Genomic DNA, 19458 nt, shown 5'->3' on the forward strand with positions numbered 1-19458 from the left:
TGCCGCTGCGCGGTGAGTGGCGTCGGGTTAAAGCTGGTGGAGTGCTTGTGCTGCTGGCCTGAGGTAGGAGGAGGAGGGAGCACCGCGAGACCATCGAGGGAGCGCGCCGCAGGGACTCGTAAGACCAGGAGTCCCTGCGCTGCACAGGTGTGCACGGCCGCGCCCCCAGGAAGACACGCCCCCCGACTGTCCAGGCCACAAAAGCGGGAAATCTTCCAGCTTGCAGCGGGACCCTTTTAACTGCGGAAACTAACCTGAGTGCTGTTGTTGCTGCCAGAACGCCAATTCCGTCTCCACCCGGCCTCCCTGTATCCCTGGAGGGATTGACCGCCCTGCCGCAATCTAACAACTTGCAGCACCCGCTTCGCGGGTGCCGCTGCGTGGTGAGTGGCGTGGGGTTGAGGCTGGTGGAGTGCTTGTGCTGCTGGCCTGAGGTAGGAGGAGGAGGGAGCACCACAAGACCATCGAGGGAGCGCGCCGCAGGGACTCGTAAGACCAGGGGTGCCTGCGCTGCACAGGTGTGCACGGCTGCGCCCCCAGGAAGACACGCCCCCGACTGTCCAGGCCACAAAAGCGTGAAATCTTCCAGCTTGCAGCGGGACCCTTTTAACTGCGGAAACTAACCTGAGTGCTGTTGTTGCTGCCAGAACGCCAATTCCGTCTCCACCCGGCCTCCCTGTATCCCTGGAGGGATTGACCGCCCTGCCGCAATAGAAACAACTTGCAGCACCCGCTTCGCAGGTGCCGCTGCGCGGTGAGTGGCGTGGGGTTGAGGCTGGTGGAGTGCTTGTGCTGCTGGCCTGAGGTAGGAGGAGGAGGGAGCACCGCGAGACCATCGAGGGAGCGCGCCGCAGGGACTCGTAAGACCAGGAGTCCCTGCGCTACACAGGTGTGCACGGCCGCGCCCCCAGGAAGACACGCCCCCCGGCTGCAACGCCCCCTTATCTTCAACGCTCTACCACTCAGCGGGACGCGAGCGGGACGCCGAGCGAAGCCCGGGCAAAGGGCAGACCCTCTGTGGCCCTCAGAGGCCTGAGGAGCCTGGCCTAGCCCACAAACCCTGGCCGGATTCCCTCAGCTCCTCTCGCTATCACTCTTAGGAAACGCTTGTTATGAACTGTCGGGAAACCAGAAGTATGGCTGCCGCAGGAGCTAAAAAACTTACTGGAACTCTGGATGATTTTATCACCCGCACCCATGCACTAATTGATGAGGGAATAATTCTAATGGATAGGAGAGTTTCCCAAGACCTAGCTATGGCCAAGCGATCCTCTTTGGGCCTTATTGCCCAGGCACAGACGCCTAATACCGATTCTCGGTCAAACATTCAGGCCATAGTACATAGTACCAGGGTCACTGGGGATCTTGACGCTTCTAATATACAACAGGACCTGGAGGCCTCTCCTAATCTTAACCTCTTATCAGACAGTGGAGTGCACCAAAATGAGTCAAACTCTTCTAACACGGCAACCGCCATAAACGAAAGGGGTCTGATAGAAGGGGCAATCCCTAAACAAAATCGAAAGGTCAATAAACCACCCATTCCGAAAGGGAAGAAAGTTCAAATTGCTCCTAACCATCACAACGTTATTCCCGATCCCTCTATCGTGGATAATAACTTGGTAGTCTCATCCATTCCCACAGGGGGGCCGCATCCTATTAAGAATGGTCTACCCTTGAGCCTCCCAGACAATACTATTATCGACCACAGTCTGGAGGAAATTTTGGAGTTGAGTGTGGAAGTTGCTCACCCAGCAAAACAAACTCAGGAGGGGAACGGTTTAAGCGCAGACAATACTAACATTTTTAATATGTTAAAAGGCTTGCTTGAACCCATAGGGGTTAGACTACGCTGCCTGGAAACTATCCTAAAGAATATACATAAGGATATAAGTGCTCCTAGTTTCACTATGAATAACAAGACAGCCCAGGTCACCAATCCACCTAAAACAGCCAATAAGTCATCTCTGGCTGGTAACACTGCTCTGGAGACCAAAAATACTGTCCCTAAGAAACCAAGTAACACTCCAAACCAGGGCGGCACCAAAGTTAAGCCCTCTGTAACAGACCAAGCTCAGAAAACAACCAAAATTAACCCAACCCCCCAGGTCACATCTGGCGATCTCACCCCACTGGCCTCAAATCTTGATGCAGCCCCAAGAGCCAAGGGTGCGGTTCGCAGAAATATCCATCTCCCTCCTGATGCTTGCCCCTATGTTGTTATTCTTACCGGAGTTACTGAAATCCCTCCATCAGAAGTAGAATCTTATCAGGCCCTAAAAAACAAAGTATGCCACTGGTTATCCAAAAACCACCCCCTTCCGCCCAACATACCAAGTAATATCTTAATGGTAGAGAGAACTCCGTGGGTGGGAGGTAACAGAAAAAATCTACAAGGGTACTGCGTAGTGGTCACCTTCGAGAATACTGAAGTTGTAGATTTTATATGTAGCAGTGGAGCCCCTAGATATCAGGCAAGTACTGTGACCGCTAGGCCTCTTTCCTACTTCTATTTACCAGTAAATCAAGTAGACAACAGATGGAGCTGGTTAAAGGGACCACAAGACTTTAAACCTAGACAGAGATTTAACCCCCCATGGGAAATACAACCTCATGGATGGGAGGAGGGGGGGGACGCTGAATGGAACCTGGTTAGGAGAAGAAGAGGTAGACCGCGCCAAGGAGGTCTCTTTGTTGGCCCACATCACACACAACCTCACTATTACCACCAGTTTGTAAATGGGCAAGACAACCTTTACCACTTTCCAATGGCTAATCGTTATGAATGTCTGTCAACCACAGATTGGGTTGACTGACAAACACAGGATTCCCCAATCGGACGGAGCAATCAGATCACCTCTAATCAACCACGAAAGGAGATTAGTACGAAGGACCCGCAAAAATTAAATTCATCTCCAACGTCTGACAAAGGCCCTGCTGCTGGCGAGACCAGGTGAACGCTTACCTTGCCCAATCCTGACACGCCAAACTGTAAAATTCTTACCTGGAATGTGGCGGGATTAACTGCTAAGGCTTCAGACCCCATATGGCAGGGGCATGTAATACAACACGATATCTTGGCCCTCCAAGAAACATGGGATACAACAACTAGCTTCTCATTGGATGGTTTTCGTAGCTTTTTTACTCCAGCAGTTTCGGGCCCAAGAGGGAGAGCCAAGGGTGGCCTACTCGCATTGTGCTCTCTGAATTTGGTGGGGGTTCCTCAAAAACTAGATTCAGCACCCATGAACACGTTAATTGTGGAGTGGACTATCTCGGATTCGCATATTCTATTGCTTATACATTTTTATAGTTCCAAGGAGGTTTCCTTTGTGAATGAGCATCTGACCTCCCTGCTAGACTTCCTGTCAGTCTATAGACAAGATTGCACTTCCGTCCCAGAGATGGTTATCCTGGGTGATTTTAATATTCACCCCTGTGAGGGGGATTGTTATAATGATAGATATGGGGGATTACCGGCCGAGGGCATTCCCCACTTTCAACATACAAAGGAGGGTGAGGGCCTCGAGACCTTCCTTGCGAATTTAAATCTATTCGAACCAGACCAGGGAAATAACGAGCCTAGAGCGCCCACTTTCATCGGGAGAGACGCTAACACCGTCATAGACTACATTTTTGTATCAGCAGGGGTCTTAGTAAAGGCACGTGAATATAGGGTTGTAACTGCCAGCTTTAGCGATCATAACCCTGTCCTCCTAACGCTGGACCTAGACTGCTTCCGGACTGGCAGAACGACAGGTGTGGTAGCTTCTAGAGATCTGTCGACTAAGGACCAGGGAAGGCGACTAAAATGGGAGAAGATTGTTCCTGATCAATTCTTCCAAATATTAGCACAAGAGACTGAGGCAAACATGGCAGTTTGCTTAGATCCAACTTCCTTGGGTTCCGACGTAGTGGCCGCCTATGTGGATATATGTGCAAGGATTTCTAAGAACCTGGAGTCAAGGTATGGTGCGCAAGGTAGTAAGAATATCCATAAATGGTTTAACAAGGAATGCTCGCTAACGCATAGTGTCTTGTTGAAAGCACTAAAACATAGACCCAGAGATAGGACATTAGTGGCAAACCTAAGAAAAGAATATAAAACTGCACTTATCAAACGCAAGACCCAAATCAAGGAGGAAGCCTGGGACAGTTTACTAGCCATTGATGTATTGAGAGACAGCAAAAAGTTCTGGGCCATTGTTAATCAGCCTTTTTTTTCCGAGGATGGGAAAACTGACATGGACTGTGTGATTGAAGATGATAGATGGCTTTGCCACTTCAAACAGATCTATGAATCCACGGTTCCAATTTCCCCAGTTAGTGCCCACGATCCAATCAACATGGACATGGAATTTAACACCACTGAGGTAGAAAGGGCGATAAAAAACACAAGCAAACATAAGGCCCCCGGACCAGATGGGGTCCCTGCCGATCTCTACATTCAGTATCCGCAATTCTGGTCAAAAATATTAACAAATGTCTTTAATGCGATACCTTCGGCTGGTTTCCCTTCTTCCTGGTCCACCTCTATTATTGTTCCCATGTTTAAGAAGGGGAACAGGGGGGACCCTGCCTGCTATAGGCCAATCTCCTTGTTGGACTCTGCCGTTAAGATCTTGGGCAGAGTCATCCTCCAAAGACTTGGGGATTGGCTTGAGGAGAGCGGGGTTCTCTCTGATCTGCAGTATGGTTTTAGAGCACATAGGGGGACCATGGACCAATGCTTAAATCTTCACCTTATTATTAGCAAATACACCGTGGTGAAGGGGGGGCTTCTTTATTTGGGTTTCATGGATCTATCCTCTGCTTTTGATTTGGTTAATCGTTCAAAACTATGGATTATTTTGCGAGATTTGGGTTTGGACACCACCTTGGTTAATTTCTTGCACGACCTCCATCAGAATTTGTTTGCTTCTGTCAGGGTAACAAGGGAAGGAAGATGTACTGCGAAGTTTAGGTCAGGGAGAGGGGTCAGACATGGCTGCATCCTGGCCCCTCTCCTTTTTACACTTTACATCAATTCCCTGGGGAAATCCCTGAACTCAGCTACTCTGGACGTGTCGCGTATGGGTGGGTCACCTATCCCGGTCCTCCTATACGCGGACGATGCCGTCCTCATAGCTCGCACAGGTACGGGCCTACAAAGATTATTAGATCACTTCGGAGCATTTATGGAAGCCCTGGATCTAAGGATCAATACAGCAAAATCCCATGTCATGGTCACGGGCTCACGTAAGAAAAACATGAAGCTTAGAACCTCTAGTTGCAACAAATCTCCAATCTCGAGAGTACCCTTCTTTTGTTATTTAGGCGTCACCTTTGACGAAAGAGGAACTTGGGGTGCCCAGCTGAAACTGAAGGAAAACGGAGTCATTAGATCTACCACAGCTCTCATGCATTTTTCCAAAAGACTTGGTTCGAGACCTATGGAGGCTATGACTCGTATCTATAGATCCAAATGTGTGGAAATTGCATCTTACGGGGCAGATATTTGGGGCTATGTCTCAGCCCCAGGCATCCAAATGATAGAAAATAACTTCATACGAGCCCTGTTGTCACTCCCGAAATCATCTCCCACATATTCAATCCATAATGAAATGGGCTTGGGATACATTACTGTCCTCCTAAAAATGTCCCCACTGTTATGCTGGGTCAAAACTTGGACAAATGAGGAGATCACATTGAATCACCGCATTCTCAAAGACTGTATGGCCCTGGATAAAGCGGTCAGCATACCTTGGCTGGCGTATGTTAGAGCGGCATGCGTGAGGCTAGGGCGTCCGGACATGTACTCTTTACCACAGAGCCTCAAGAATGAGGATGTAGGGTGGGTCAAGCAGCATTTTCGAAATGTGTTGGAGACAGAGAGGGAAGCGGTTGAGCTTAGTAAGCCAATGGTGAGGTCAATATACCAACTTTCTTCCTCCTTGGCTATGGAACCTTATCTAAAATATGTAACCAAACCATACCACCGTTTTCTTTTAATAAGGTTCATTTTCAACCTGATACATCTTGTGCTTGGCTCCTATACAAAGTGGGGTACTCCAGAAAATACCCCACCTTGCACCTGTGATTGCTTTTCCACACAGGATACGCTTCATTTAGTTATGCTTTGCGAACACTACTTGGAGGCCTGTAAAAAATTCCTGTTTCCAATCCTGAAAGACTTAAACTTTGTTCAGGTGAGGCCGGCCCTCTTACACCTCCAGATGCTTAATTCTGTGCAGGTCACATATGGTGTAGCTTGCTTTCTGGTAGCAGCTGCCAGACTAAATAAAACAAAACTCTCTCAGATAAACAACCCCCAAATCTGACATTTTGTTAAAATATGTCCTGGGGTAATGTGTTAAACATACTGGGAAGTGGTGCTTTAGGCGTTTTTTAGGCTGTTTAGTATCCATTCTCTATATCTACCTTTTTTTAAATTGTTTTTTTTTAAATCATTTTTTTCCTTTTAAATACCTTTTTAATGAATTCACATAGGATTTGTAATCATGTCTAAACCTATTTAATTGTAATTTTATTTTTGTATTATGAACTGTGTATTGCTTTTATGGTTTTAACTAACGGAAATAAAGTTATTTGACTGACTGACTGACTAGAAAGAACCTGAAGACCTGGCTTTTCCAGAAATAAATTAACCTTTCATTCATCAATTTCCTCCTACTTTTGTCCGATTTGTCATCGGTGCCGGGAAACCCTTCTTGGGTAGCTGTGCGCCATACAAATATAAAAAATAAATAAATAAATACATTATTACTATCAGGCTATCTCAGTAAACTAGAGTTGGTGCTCGATCTCAGTTTGGAATCGCCAGATATTTCCCCAGCTTTTACATTTGAATGCTTGGCAGTTTTCATAAGCGAAGCTTGCGGAAGCCCCTTCCTTGCTTCAGCCACTTCACTGTACAAGGCGCCAGCCTGTCTTGGCAAACTATCACTGCTCCGAATGGACACAGTGCATTGAGCTATCACCTTTTGCTGGTCTGGGGGTTTGTCAATCAATGTTTTTTTGCCCAGACGACAAGTAGGGCAAGGGCCACAGCCAGATGTAACATTATTTACTGTGGTGGTGAGAACTTCGATCTTAGCTTGCATGCCCTGAATTAGCTTACATAATTGATTGACCACACTAATCAAAGCAGTGCTATCACCCCCAATGGGAAAGGAAAGTACAGAAGAATCAGAAGAACCCCCCTGTGCCAAGTCGCTAGCCCCTCGTAAGACATCTTGATTACCTAACTGATTTATAGGGCATTCAATCTCAAAATCAGGACATTCAATATTTACTAATGCTGAAAACCTATTTTTACAAAGTATAATAGGCTCAACCACAGGGGGACAAATAGCTCCTGGCTCTGTATCAATGCTAGCATTCTCATTGTGTCTAACAGCATCATTCCCTTCAACACGACCTCGACTACTTTGCTTTTTTCCTAAAAACATATTAGGAACCACTATTGAGCCCTGTTTACTGGTCCTCCTTGTCTCTTCTACAACTTCCCCTGCATTCTCAGCTAGCTTCCAATTAGAGGGATTTTCAGACATAGGTAGAGACCCACAGTCCTCGATTAGTTCTTCAATACGGGTCATAACACAATTTTCCCCTCGGTGCTTTGCTACTTTCTTTCTCCTCCTTGGCTTTTTCCTTTTTAGCAGCACGTTTGGACCCTCCGCCCCCCTCCATACTTTTCCCCATTGTTCGAGTTCAAGAGTTAACAGTACCTTTGTGATTCAACAGGAGAAGTTAGGAGGGTGGCCGAGCCCAGCCTCCTTCGGCATCCGACGGCCACAGACGGCCCGCCCTTTGCCCGGGCTTAGCCAGGCGCCTGCCCGCACGAGTCCCGCACAGCGGGAGGAATCAAGCAATTTGATGTTTCCGGTCGATGGTGGGCGGGGCAAGCTCACTGCAGGTCAACCCGGTGTCTGCTGGGGCTTGTGGTTGCTGCCGCGGGTCCTCCATTTCAGGCAAGGTCTTGCGAAGCGTCTCCCACTCCGCGGGAGACGCAAGGAGTATTTAAAGCCCCCGGTCGATGGAGGGCGGGGCAAGCTCACTGCAGGTCACCCCGGTGTCTGCGGGGACTTGTGGTTGCTGCTGCGGGTCCGACCGCGGGTCCTCCTTTTCAGGCAAGGTCCTGCAAAGCATCTCCTGCGGAGCGGGAGACATGAGAAGTATTTAAAGCCCCCGGTCAATGGAGGGTGGGGCAAGCTTACTGCAGGACACCCCGGTTGCTGCCGCGGGTCCTCCTTTTCAGGCAAGGTCTTGTGAAGCGTCTTCCGCAGAGCGGGAGACGCGAGAAGTATTTAAAGCCCCCGGTCGATGGAGGGCGGGGCAAGCTCACTGCAGGTCACCCCGGTGTCTGCTGAGGCTTGCTGCTGCTGCTGCGTGTCCTACCGCGGGTCTTCCTTTTCAGGCAAGGTCATGCGAAGTGTCTCGCGCGGAGAGGGAGACGCGAGAAGTATTTAAAATTTAAAGCCCCGGTCGATGGAGGGCGGGGCAAGCTCACTGCAGGTCAACCCGGTGTCTGCTGGGGCTTGTGGTTGCTGCTGTGGGTCCTACCGCGGGTCCTCCTTTTCAGGCAAGGTCTTGCGAAGCGTAATCCTCATTGCAACACTTTGTATCTTGCTTGCACTGCAAGGTGTATTTGCCCAAATGTTCAATGCTTTTAATTAGTAAAAAAAAAAAGGCAAACAGAAGGGGTAAAACTGAGGCCTATGCCAACCAAAAAACAGATAGTTTGGTGGATGGAATACTCCATCACAAATATGACGGATATCCTGTCCTCCTTGTTACAAGTGCTTTACATCCTAAAGCACTGTAATGAGGGGTATAGGACATCTGTTCTGCTTATAATGGAGTATCCAAGCCACACAACTCTAAATCAGGCACTAGGATTTGAAGATGAAGTAACAGAACATCTGTGGCAGGCTCACTCAAACTAACAGGGGTTTAGAAATTCTTCCTCCTCCACCATCAATTGATGGATCTGCACTATTTCCATCATCACTAACTGAAGCAACAAGCAGGGGCGTAGCTAACCGCCAAGCAAGGCGGACACACACTGACGGAGCTCCTGTGTGGGACCCGCTTAATTCTGTAATTACTGTGCAACCTGGGGGTAATTTCTAACACTGCTTCCCCTCTTGGGAGCAGGATGCTGTGGACAACAGTCAGTTCGAGTGTCTACTCTGGAAACCCAGATCTGTCCAGGGGAGCCGTAAGCGAGTTTCACGACTGAGCGTGGCCTTTCTCGGCCGACTCGACTGCCACCCTGGGCCATCGGCTTCAGAGACGTGGTCTGCGAGGGGTGTGCAGAGACCAATCCAGGCCCAAAAGTACCCTTCATGTCATGGGAGAGCCTTGATATGGACAACGGAGGCCATCGGCTGATCAGCATTCAGCTTGGGGCTGGGCTTAACAAATATCGTGGAGGCGGAGGAGGACCCCCAGAAGGACCACCAGACGTGGCACTGGAGATCGGATCACCAGCGCTTTTTGGAGTTTGAACGGAGGCGCCCTGTGGTCTGGTGGGTGCCTCCAGATTGCCTTTGTTGCTGCTGGGAATGCCCTTCTTTCCGACTACACGGCGAGGACATGGAAGGGGCCTAACTACACCACTACTGGCACTGAACTGGGGCCGGTGGAAAAACCTCGACTGGGCCTTCGCATAAATTGGGCCTGTCTCCTGCATATATCATGGATATCAAGGTGAGCGGTGTCCCCCTGGCGCGATCCTGTGACCCGGTGTGCTGGTAAAGCCTGTGGCTCGGGGGGGGGGGGGGTGCGTGCCCCCCCTCGTCCTGCGGGAGGTATTTGTGCCATTCATACTGGCCCTGCGTTGGCTTCTCTCCCTGCCTGCATACCGGAGCCCTAGGGAAGCCTATCTGCGCCACAAGTGTTGAGGAGTGAACCTTCTACTCTTCAGCTGTGTCGTTTCTTGGGGTTGAAGTTGGTTGGTGCACCCCTCCCGCCATTGCCATTGCTGTATGTGGTGCCTGCAGATCCCCCTTCATGTTTACTGAACACAAGCAAATAGAGGACCTGACCTTATGCACACTTGATACAGAGCCACATTAAACTGCTAATGGGGCCTTTGCTCAAGCTGCAATCTCGGTGGGGAAAACGGTAACATATATACCTCAGCTGGGCATCTAAAAAGGATCTGGTTTACTCGTCTTCGGGCCCCCACAAATACAGTGTATACTTAATACTCTATGCTGCACAACTTGGCGCCATATCTATCTATGCACTAGTGACTGTGATATTTGTCCTGATACATTGCATTTGCTTTGATTTATAATTTGCGGTTGGGCGGGCACTTGAACAACACCGCAGATATGACCCCCTTTCCCAACTATTGTATAGACGGAGGTTTCCTATCGTGGACCTCTTGCCCAGTGAACCTCTGCACTCCACCACCAATCACCAAAAGATTGGACCAGTGACTACTCAGGTTTCTGGAGTGAACAATTTCATACAACCACAAATGTAAGTTGGTCTCTATCGTTGGCATAAATAACAAGTCAGTCATTCTACCCTGTGGCTATACCCTACATTGCTCTCCCTCTCACTTCAACTTCACCACATGTACTGAAATGCTGTGCACAAAAGGAAAACAGTCTGAAATGCCATCAACAGAAGTGCCAAACCAGAGGCTCTGACTCAGCCTCTCAATCATCCTCCATAAACTGTGTCCCACCCACAAATTTACCAGCTGCTCCTGATAAGCTGGATCAAATTTTGCAAGAAATAAAAAACTCATGTCAATCCATTGAGCACCAAATTGGCACTACTGGCTTCACCCTCTTGCGTAATAAACTGTCTGATATGATTAAAGACCATGCACAAATACTACTAGAAATAGTACCACAACATAAAGACCATGCGGATCAACTATTGCAAATGCAAAAACAACTGGCAACTCTTCTCGACAGAGATGAAGATGCTGAAGGTAGGGTCGGACGTAATAATGTTCGCATCATTGGAATGCCAGAGCGTTCTGAGGGCACCATCGACGACCCAATTCGTGGAAAAATGTCCCCGGAAGGCCTATCTGACTTTTTCTGTGTGGAAAGGGAACACCGGATCCCTACGGGCTCCCCAACAGCAGGAACACTGCCCAGACCACTAATAGCCCATATCCTGAACTTTAGAGACCGTGATTTACTGCTGCAAAAGGCTAGAGAAAATGTTCCAATACATATGAAAACAATTGAATCTCTCTCTACCCAGACTATACTGTAAAAGTGCAATGCCAAAAGGCATCCTACCAGCCACTTAAGCGGAAACTTCAGGCTCTCAATTTGAAATTTGCCCTACTATTTCCAGCACAACTAAAAATTATACACAATCAGAAATCCCACTTTTTTGAATGCCCTCAGGCAGCAAATGACTGGCTAGAGTCAACTCTACCTTCTCAGACCCTAGACAATATTGATCAGCAACAACAACAACGTGTCTCAACACAGACAAATAGACCTCGACTCTGACGCAACAGACCAACATGTAAACTCTCCACCAAAAAGCCATCAACGGTACAGGCCCTATTAGAACAGAAATAAGTGTTGGCGGCGGCCACCTTAATGTGTGACCCTATCCAGATTACGTCTCCGGAACAATCAGGTGATAACCTTTCTGACTCTGAAAGTAATGATGTTCTTTTTCCCTCCATTAGCCAGCAGATTGTAAAAGACTTATTTTGTTAACAACAATGGAATGTGACATAACGGACTGTTATAATTAAGGACCTGACCCAACATGCCAGAGGGAAGTAAGATACTATCAATGTATTATTATTTTGTCTTTTTACCTCCAGATTTTTTTTTAAATGTTTTTTTTAATCATGTTATAGGGTCCCCCCATGAGTGTAGCTCTGTTTGGAACTGTAAAGTCATGTCTGGCATAGGAACCACCCCCCTTGCAGTTATTATACTGCATAACCGTTTGGACTTACTATGTTATTGGAAAAGTTTGGACCAACATCGTTTAATGGTTGGCCAGTATTGGGCGTTGTAGTTTTTGAGGATTCATGGGTTCCTGGCTCACCCTATCTCATATGTTGAAATGTATTCCTCGTGCCTCTCCAGGATATTTTCTTTTATCTGTCTGATATTGAATGGCTGTGTTGGGCAAATACAAACTGCTAACATGGACTGTACGGGGAATGGGATCAGTCCACAAACACCATAGAATTTATGCCCAAATAAATAGACAAAAAGTGCAAATAGCCCTTATTCAAGAAACACATCTAACCAATTTAGAAGTGTCCAAAATGTGTAAAAAATGGAAAGGCCAAATATTTAATACATCCTATTCTGCCTTTGCAAGAGGATCACTCATTTGGATCAGACATGGGGTACCATTTGTTCTTGTGGACCAGCATATAGACACGGCAGGGGGTTATGTATTGCTACAGGCAGACTATATGTCATTCCGATAGTTATTGGCAGTGTATATGTACCAAATTATGAACAAAATGCCTACATCACTACCCTAAAGACAGTAATTGCAGATTGGGGCGTATATCCATGGGTCCTTGGTGGGGACTATAACTCTATTTTAGATGTCCATGTAGATCGCTTTCACCCCCTGGTTCAGGGAGCTGTCTATATTAAAAACGCAGGCTTGAGCAGCGGGCTAGACGCTACTGGATGCGTGGCGCCTGCAACATCCTACTAGTCGAGGATTTTCATTCTATTCCCCCCCACATCAATTACACACTAGACTAGACATGATATTTTGGTCCAGTTCTTTGATATCCCAGGTTTCCGACTCCACATATCTTGAAAAAACACTCTCCGACCACAATCTGCTTCAACTAACTCTTGAATGGGGGAGGGTGCACACCCCAGTCCCAACATGGAGGTTATGGCTTCAAACACTAGAAGTCATGGTTTTCTGTGCTACAATAGGATCTGCCATTACTAATTATTATGAAGATAATTATAATTGTGCTTCTTCCCGCCTGGTGGAGTGGGATGCTTTTAAACAGTGATCAGGGGCACGGCAATATGGGCAACTGTAGAAGCCCGGCAGGAAGCACACAAGAACCATACCATAGTAGAGGATTCCCTTCATAATTTAGAGAACAACGCTATTAATGACTCTGCTAAACAAGTACAACTACAGAAATCCAGAATCCAACACGCTGAACTTTTTGAGCGACTTCGCCTACTAGATTATAGTGCATACGCTCAATATAGTCATAAGGAGGCAGAGTAATCAGGTACCCTTTTCACATGTCTCACACGCAATGCCCCCCCCCCCCCAGTTCCAATACCAGAAATACTTCTCCCAGAAGGTACTCTTGTGCTTATGCAAGCAGAGATCAATCTTGCATTCTGTGCCTAATACAAACAACTATACAGCGCACCAGCTATTACATCACCTGAGTACATAGCAGCCTTTTTGGATGTTCTCACGTTCCCTACACTAACAACTGACGCTCTTTCAGAATTAGAAGCTCCTATAACTAAAACAGACATAAAATAAGCCATTAAAGACCTTCCAAATAATTAGACTCCAGGGCTGGATGGACTACCAACTTAGTTTTATTTGACATATGCTGATAAAAATTGCCCCATGCCTAGAGAACCTACATAAGACAGCCAACGAGAGGCGCACTCTTCCATTGACACTATGCAAGCACTAGTTAATTCTCGCCCCAAACCGAATAGAGGTCCCTGTGATATGTCGGGTTATCGACCCCTTTCATTATTACTCACCGAGGGTTGTATGACGTTAAAATGCATACTTTTACAATGCATACCTTTACAACACATTTTTTACAACGCGACATCCATTACAACACATTCCATTACAACGCATGCCATTACAACAAATTTTTAAAAACTACCTTTGCAACGTATTCCATTACAACGCATACTACCTTTACAATGCATACCATTACAACGCATAACATTACATTGCATGTATGGTAAGTATTGGATAGTGTAGGGGTAAAAATTACTATTCTAACTCCAGGGGGTGCAACAGTAGGGTAAGTGTTGCATAGTGTAGGGGTAAAAATTACTATTCTAACTCCAGGGGGTGCAACAGTAGGGTAAGTGTTGGATAGTGTGGGGGTAAAAATTACTATTCTAACTCCAGGGGGTGCAACAGTAGGGTAAGTGTTGGATGCTAATGGAATGCATTGTAATGGTATGCGTTGTAATGACTGCATTGTAATGACATGCGTTGTAGTGGTATGCGTTGTAGTGTCATGCGTTGTAATGGTTGCGTTGTGTGGCATGCGATGTAATGGATGTTGGGTTGTAAAAGTTTTGTTGTAATGGTAGTGCGTTGTAAAAGTTGCGTTGTAAAGGTTGTTTCCCGTCATTGAGTATAGAATACTCAGTAAAATATTACACAAGCGACTCCTTCCCTATCTTCCAAAACTAATCCACACTGATCAATGTGGATTTGTGGCTAGCCGCAGTACCTCCCTAAATATCTGACATTTCCATTATATAATGGAAGCTGCAGCGGACTTCTCCTGTACTACTGGGTGTATCTCCTTTGACCTGCTACAAGCATTCAATACAGGTAATTGAACGTATATGCTGGCAGCTATGGAAATATTTAGCATCCCAAGACGTTATTTGCAATGGATTAAATTACTATATACCGCCCCCATGGCACAGGGCAGGATTGGCTCTCATATATCCCATTGTTATTCAGTAGCAAGGGGAACTCGGCAAGTAAGCCCCTTGTTGCCACTGTTATTTGTCCTGGCTGTAGAACCCCTGCTCATTAATCTCTGCAACAAAGCCACAGATATGGGTATTCTAATAAGAAATTCCATACATATAATGTCTGCCTATGCCGACGACCTTATACTTTTCTTAAAAGATCTCACTACAGATATAGAACCTATCGCGTCTATTTTACAACAATTTGAACAGGTACCAGGGTTAGCAATCAACGGAAACAAATCACATGCTTTCTATATGAGGCATAAAGAAAATCCAGACCCCATTAAATTTGGCAATTTTACTCTCTCGACGGCTCCACAAGCTTTTGAGCATTTGGGCATACAAATATATAGATCTTCCCAAGGCCTAATAGATGGAAATCTGTTGAAAACGGTAGGATCCTTAAGGATACAGATCTCTTTTTGGACCTCATTACCTTTGTCCGTGATGGACAGAGTGACCATCTCCAAAATGGTAATGCTCCCTCGACTTTCATATTTTTTCACTAATCTACCGAAAATAATCCCAGCCAAAATCTTTTGTATACTAGATACCCTCCTATCAGAACTTACTTGGGGCAGGGGTCGTAGGAGGGTGAGTCTGGCTAAACTGCAGTTACGCCAGAAGTAGAAGGTCTGGGAGCTCTGGACTTTCGGGCCAAGCGCATGGCCAGTCAACTACAATGGATATCATACTGGCTAGAAGCACGACATATACACGAAATAGGTTTTACACCACAGCTTCTTAATCAGGGTACTCTTCACACATTACTGCTGCCAAATGCTAATAATCCACCCGCAGTTGCCCCACTGCTCCAATACACTAAAAGAGTCTCCACATACTCTCCCAATATCCCCCTGCTTGGGATACCTACTGCCGTTGCAGTAATTTCTAAATGTGCTGTGTCCCAATGGACACAAGAAGGAGTGACAACGATTGGAACACTGTTTATAGAAGAAACACTAGCAGACCACTATAATTTCACTCGCACTCAAAGGGTCCCACTGACTGCCACTATCTCTCATTACATTAAACGCCGTTGGGCTCTTGAAGGAATTGAACCTCCAACTAATGAGCTAGTCCATACATTGCATCTAATGGGAAGGGGACGTCACCTTACTCATTGGTTATACAGGGGCATAAGGGCACACATCCGGGAATACCACTAACTCCTCTCCCGGTAAAATGAACTATATAGAAAGAGTGGGCTTCCATATTAGAATTCCCTAAGAAAGTGTATAGAAATGCTAAATTTAAATATATACAATACATGATTTTACATAGGGGATATTTCACACCCCACCGGCGTAATAGTACATACCAGAATGCAAAACTCTCTTGTCCTAGATGTCAAGAGGCTGATGTTGACTTACTCCATATTTCATGGGATTACCCGCGGTTACGGGGATTCGGGCACTCGACAGGGTGCAAGAAATCACTGTCTGGACGACAGCAGACATTTGTCTGTTGGGTCTACACAAGTGTCCAAAGGGACAGAAAGTCAGTGATAGATTTGCAGACAAGGCTATTCTACTGGTGAAACGTGCCATCACCTTGCGATGGAAATCTGTTTCTCCTCCTACACCACTTTCCTGGCTTGCAGAAATGGTCAGTTGGGACACTGCAGAGAGTGGGACTATTAGACAAGAAGAATATCTTGCTCTACGTAAAATACCCATCTCTATGGAATGGGATCAGATGTTGGAAGCCCTGAAAGCTATAGACCCACTGGCTACTCTAGCATCTCAAGATACACCAACACCTCCCACATCCATATTGCCTAACTCGACTGAACCCGTATAATACCACATCTTCCCAATATTTTAATACCTAGGAGTATATAAATGTATATTATCAGTACACCTATATGGTTTTTAAGCAAGAGAATATAACCTTTTGTCATGATTGTGATTACATAGGAAGCAGGAGAACCAGGGGGAGGGGAGTCGTTGTTCAGTATAAGGGTTAGTAATATATAGTTCATTGCATAAACACGAATTTTTATAACATGTGGCTGTTTATCTACAAATGTATTCCTAATGTACTATACTTACTACATCGCTATAATATACAACGCTACTATGTATAATTGCTCATGTAAACGCTGACAGTTTGGTTGTATTGTTCTATCACAAGAACTCCGGTTCTACATTATGTTTTTATTCACCGCAATGTATCTCATATGCTATACGAAATTAATAAACTCAATGAAATTGTGTTTTTTAAAAAAAATGAAGCAACAAGCTTATCAGTGGTGCTCCTAATAGATACAGAATACAAACGTTTATGGCAAAGTGTATACTTTAACCTGTTTGAACCTCATATGGTATCAAATACTAAACACTAAGGGAAACCGTCCTCACACTAGATTATTTGTGTAATTTGCAATGGGCTATAAAAACATTAAAATAAGGGGATTACTATTGCAATTGAAAATGTTTTAATGTAATGGAAATCCTAAGTATAGTAAGATTGTGTATTTTTTTCCAGAACATTTTAAAAAGTAGGAAAGTCTTACCGATTGCCCAGATAATATTTGCAGACAAAAGGATATACATAAGGAGTTAGAGGGTAATCATTCCAGGTCACATGTCCTATTGGAAAGGAACAAAATATGTTATTGAAATTGCAACCAAAAGCATGACATGTCTTGTAAGGATACTTGCTTTCATTTACGAAATTATTCTGCGCAAGCTATATATTTTTGTTTATACACATGTATTATTTTTTTTAATGTCTCCACCTTTATCTGTCATTATTACATTATTTTAATTTTGTTTTCTATCACTATGTCTCCTTGAAAATTTGATAGATAGATAGATAGATAGATAGATAAATAGATAGATAGATAGATAGATAGATAGATAGATAGATAGATAGATAGATAGATAGATAGATAGATAGATAGATAGATAGATAGACACTGAAAGAAAATTAAAACAATAAAGGGATTTTAAGTGAAGTACATGGCGAGTGTGTGAGGTTTAGATACTATATCACCAGTGACACTGATTTGTTCCTTGCCTGTGCAAGTGCAGGCAGGGAGCTGAAATCCACCGCCCTGCACACACTCCCCCGAGAACACAGGTTTACTCCCTTCTGGTGGTAGCAGAAAGAAAACTGCAGACAAATATTGTATTGTATTGTAATTGCATTTATTTTGCGCTTACAAACCCTGACGAGGCGTCAAAGCGCTTTTTCGGCAAGTACCTCGCTACTCCAGGACCCATAGAGGATTAGTGTTGAATTAGTATAGGGAAACGTGTAAGTACATTTTAAGTGGTGAATAGGTTAGTCAGTTATTTGGAATGATAGCAGAAGGACAGAGGAGGAAAAAAGGTTTGTATTTAAATATAGTGCTTGTTATTCCTGATGGGGTGATGAAGCCTCGCTATTCAGGAAGCCCATAAAGGATTAGTGGTGAATTAATATGGTGAAATATGAAAGTAATTTCAATGGTGGATATTAGTCAGTTATTTGAAAATCAAACAATAAAGGGACTTTAAGTGAAGTACATGGCGAGTGTGTGAGGTTTAGATACTATATCACCAGTGACACTGATTTGTTCCTTGCCTGTGCAAGTGCAGGTAGGGAGCTGAAATCCACCGCCCTGCACGCACTCCCCCGGCTGAGAACACAGGTTTACTCCCTTCTGGTGGTAGCAGAAAGAAAACTGCAAACAAATACTGTATTGTATTGTAATTGCATTTATATAGCATTTACTACCCTTGACGAGGCGTCAAAGCACTTTTTCGGCAAGTAGCACGCTACTCCGGGACCCATAGAGGATTAGTGTTGAATTAGTATTGTGAAACGTGTAAGTACATTTTAAGTGGTGAATAGGTTAGTCAGTTATTTGGAATGATAGCAGAAGGATATAGGAGGAAAAAAGGTTTGTATTTAAATATAGCGATTGTTACCCCTGATGGGGTGATGAAGCCCGCTATTCAGGAAGCCCATAAAGGATTAGTGGTGAATTAATATGGTGAAATATGAAAGTAATTTCAATGGTGGATATTAGTCAGTTATTTGGAGTGAGCAGGATAGCGGAGGGATAAAAGAGGAAGAAAGGTTTGCATTCATATAGCACTTGTTTCCCCTGATGGATGTGGAAGCGCTTTTATGGCGAGTAGCACGCAACTCAGGAACCCATACAGCATTAGAAGAATTTGAACTTAGGCCATTTTGGGATTCTACTATGACTCAGGCATCATTTAAGAAAATTGTCAACAAAACAACGGACCTTTTATCATTGATAAGCGACAAAGCCACTTTTTCAAACCGAAAATATGCATGGCCTATATTAAATGGTTTCTCAAAAAAGATGTCACAGCAATACTTGAATACGCCAGGGTCACTGAAAAGCAAACACTTATTTTTTTAAAGCACGTTTTGGTGTTTTGCCGGGACTATGCCATCTACCACCTTGGAAAAAGAGCGAAAAGGACACTGTCTGTTGGCTGTGAAAATCTGGGGAGGAGAACATTATACACCTATTGTGTCTCTGCTCTGAACTGAGAAATGAAAGAGTATCTATGAATTCTGCATTGGTAAATTTTTTAATGAAAGTGTGGAAAAAATTAGAACTCCAGGAAACAGTAAATGAATAACTATTTTATTTTTTTCCTTTCAAAATCTTTTACTGATTTGCTTTATTCTCACCTCATTCTAACGAATTTTATCAATAATACCCACTTAATAAGATGTATCGAGTTTTTTAAAAATTGCTGCCATTCAAAATGTATATAATGGATTATTG

At 44.9% G+C, this 19458-nt stretch overlaps 1 protein-coding gene across 1 annotated transcript in view; it reads right to left on the reverse strand.

The window, feature by feature from the left end:
• LOC147734892 (C-type lectin mannose-binding isoform-like) overlaps nt 1-19458 on the reverse strand; it is a 270629-nt gene that overhangs the window by 36948 nt on the left and 214223 nt on the right. Inside the window, exon 6 of the mRNA XM_086953670.1 lies at nt 17218-17293. Within this exon, the coding sequence (XP_086809796.1) occupies nt 17218-17293 (76 nt within the window). The remainder of the gene's footprint in view (nt 1-17217; nt 17294-19458) is intronic.

The sequence above is a fragment of the Lissotriton vulgaris genome, chromosome 1_2 (assembly GCF_964263255.1).
Source record: "Lissotriton vulgaris chromosome 1_2, aLisVul1.2, whole genome shotgun sequence".
In the NCBI taxonomy this organism is placed as follows: Eukaryota; Metazoa; Chordata; class Amphibia; order Caudata; family Salamandridae; genus Lissotriton; species Lissotriton vulgaris.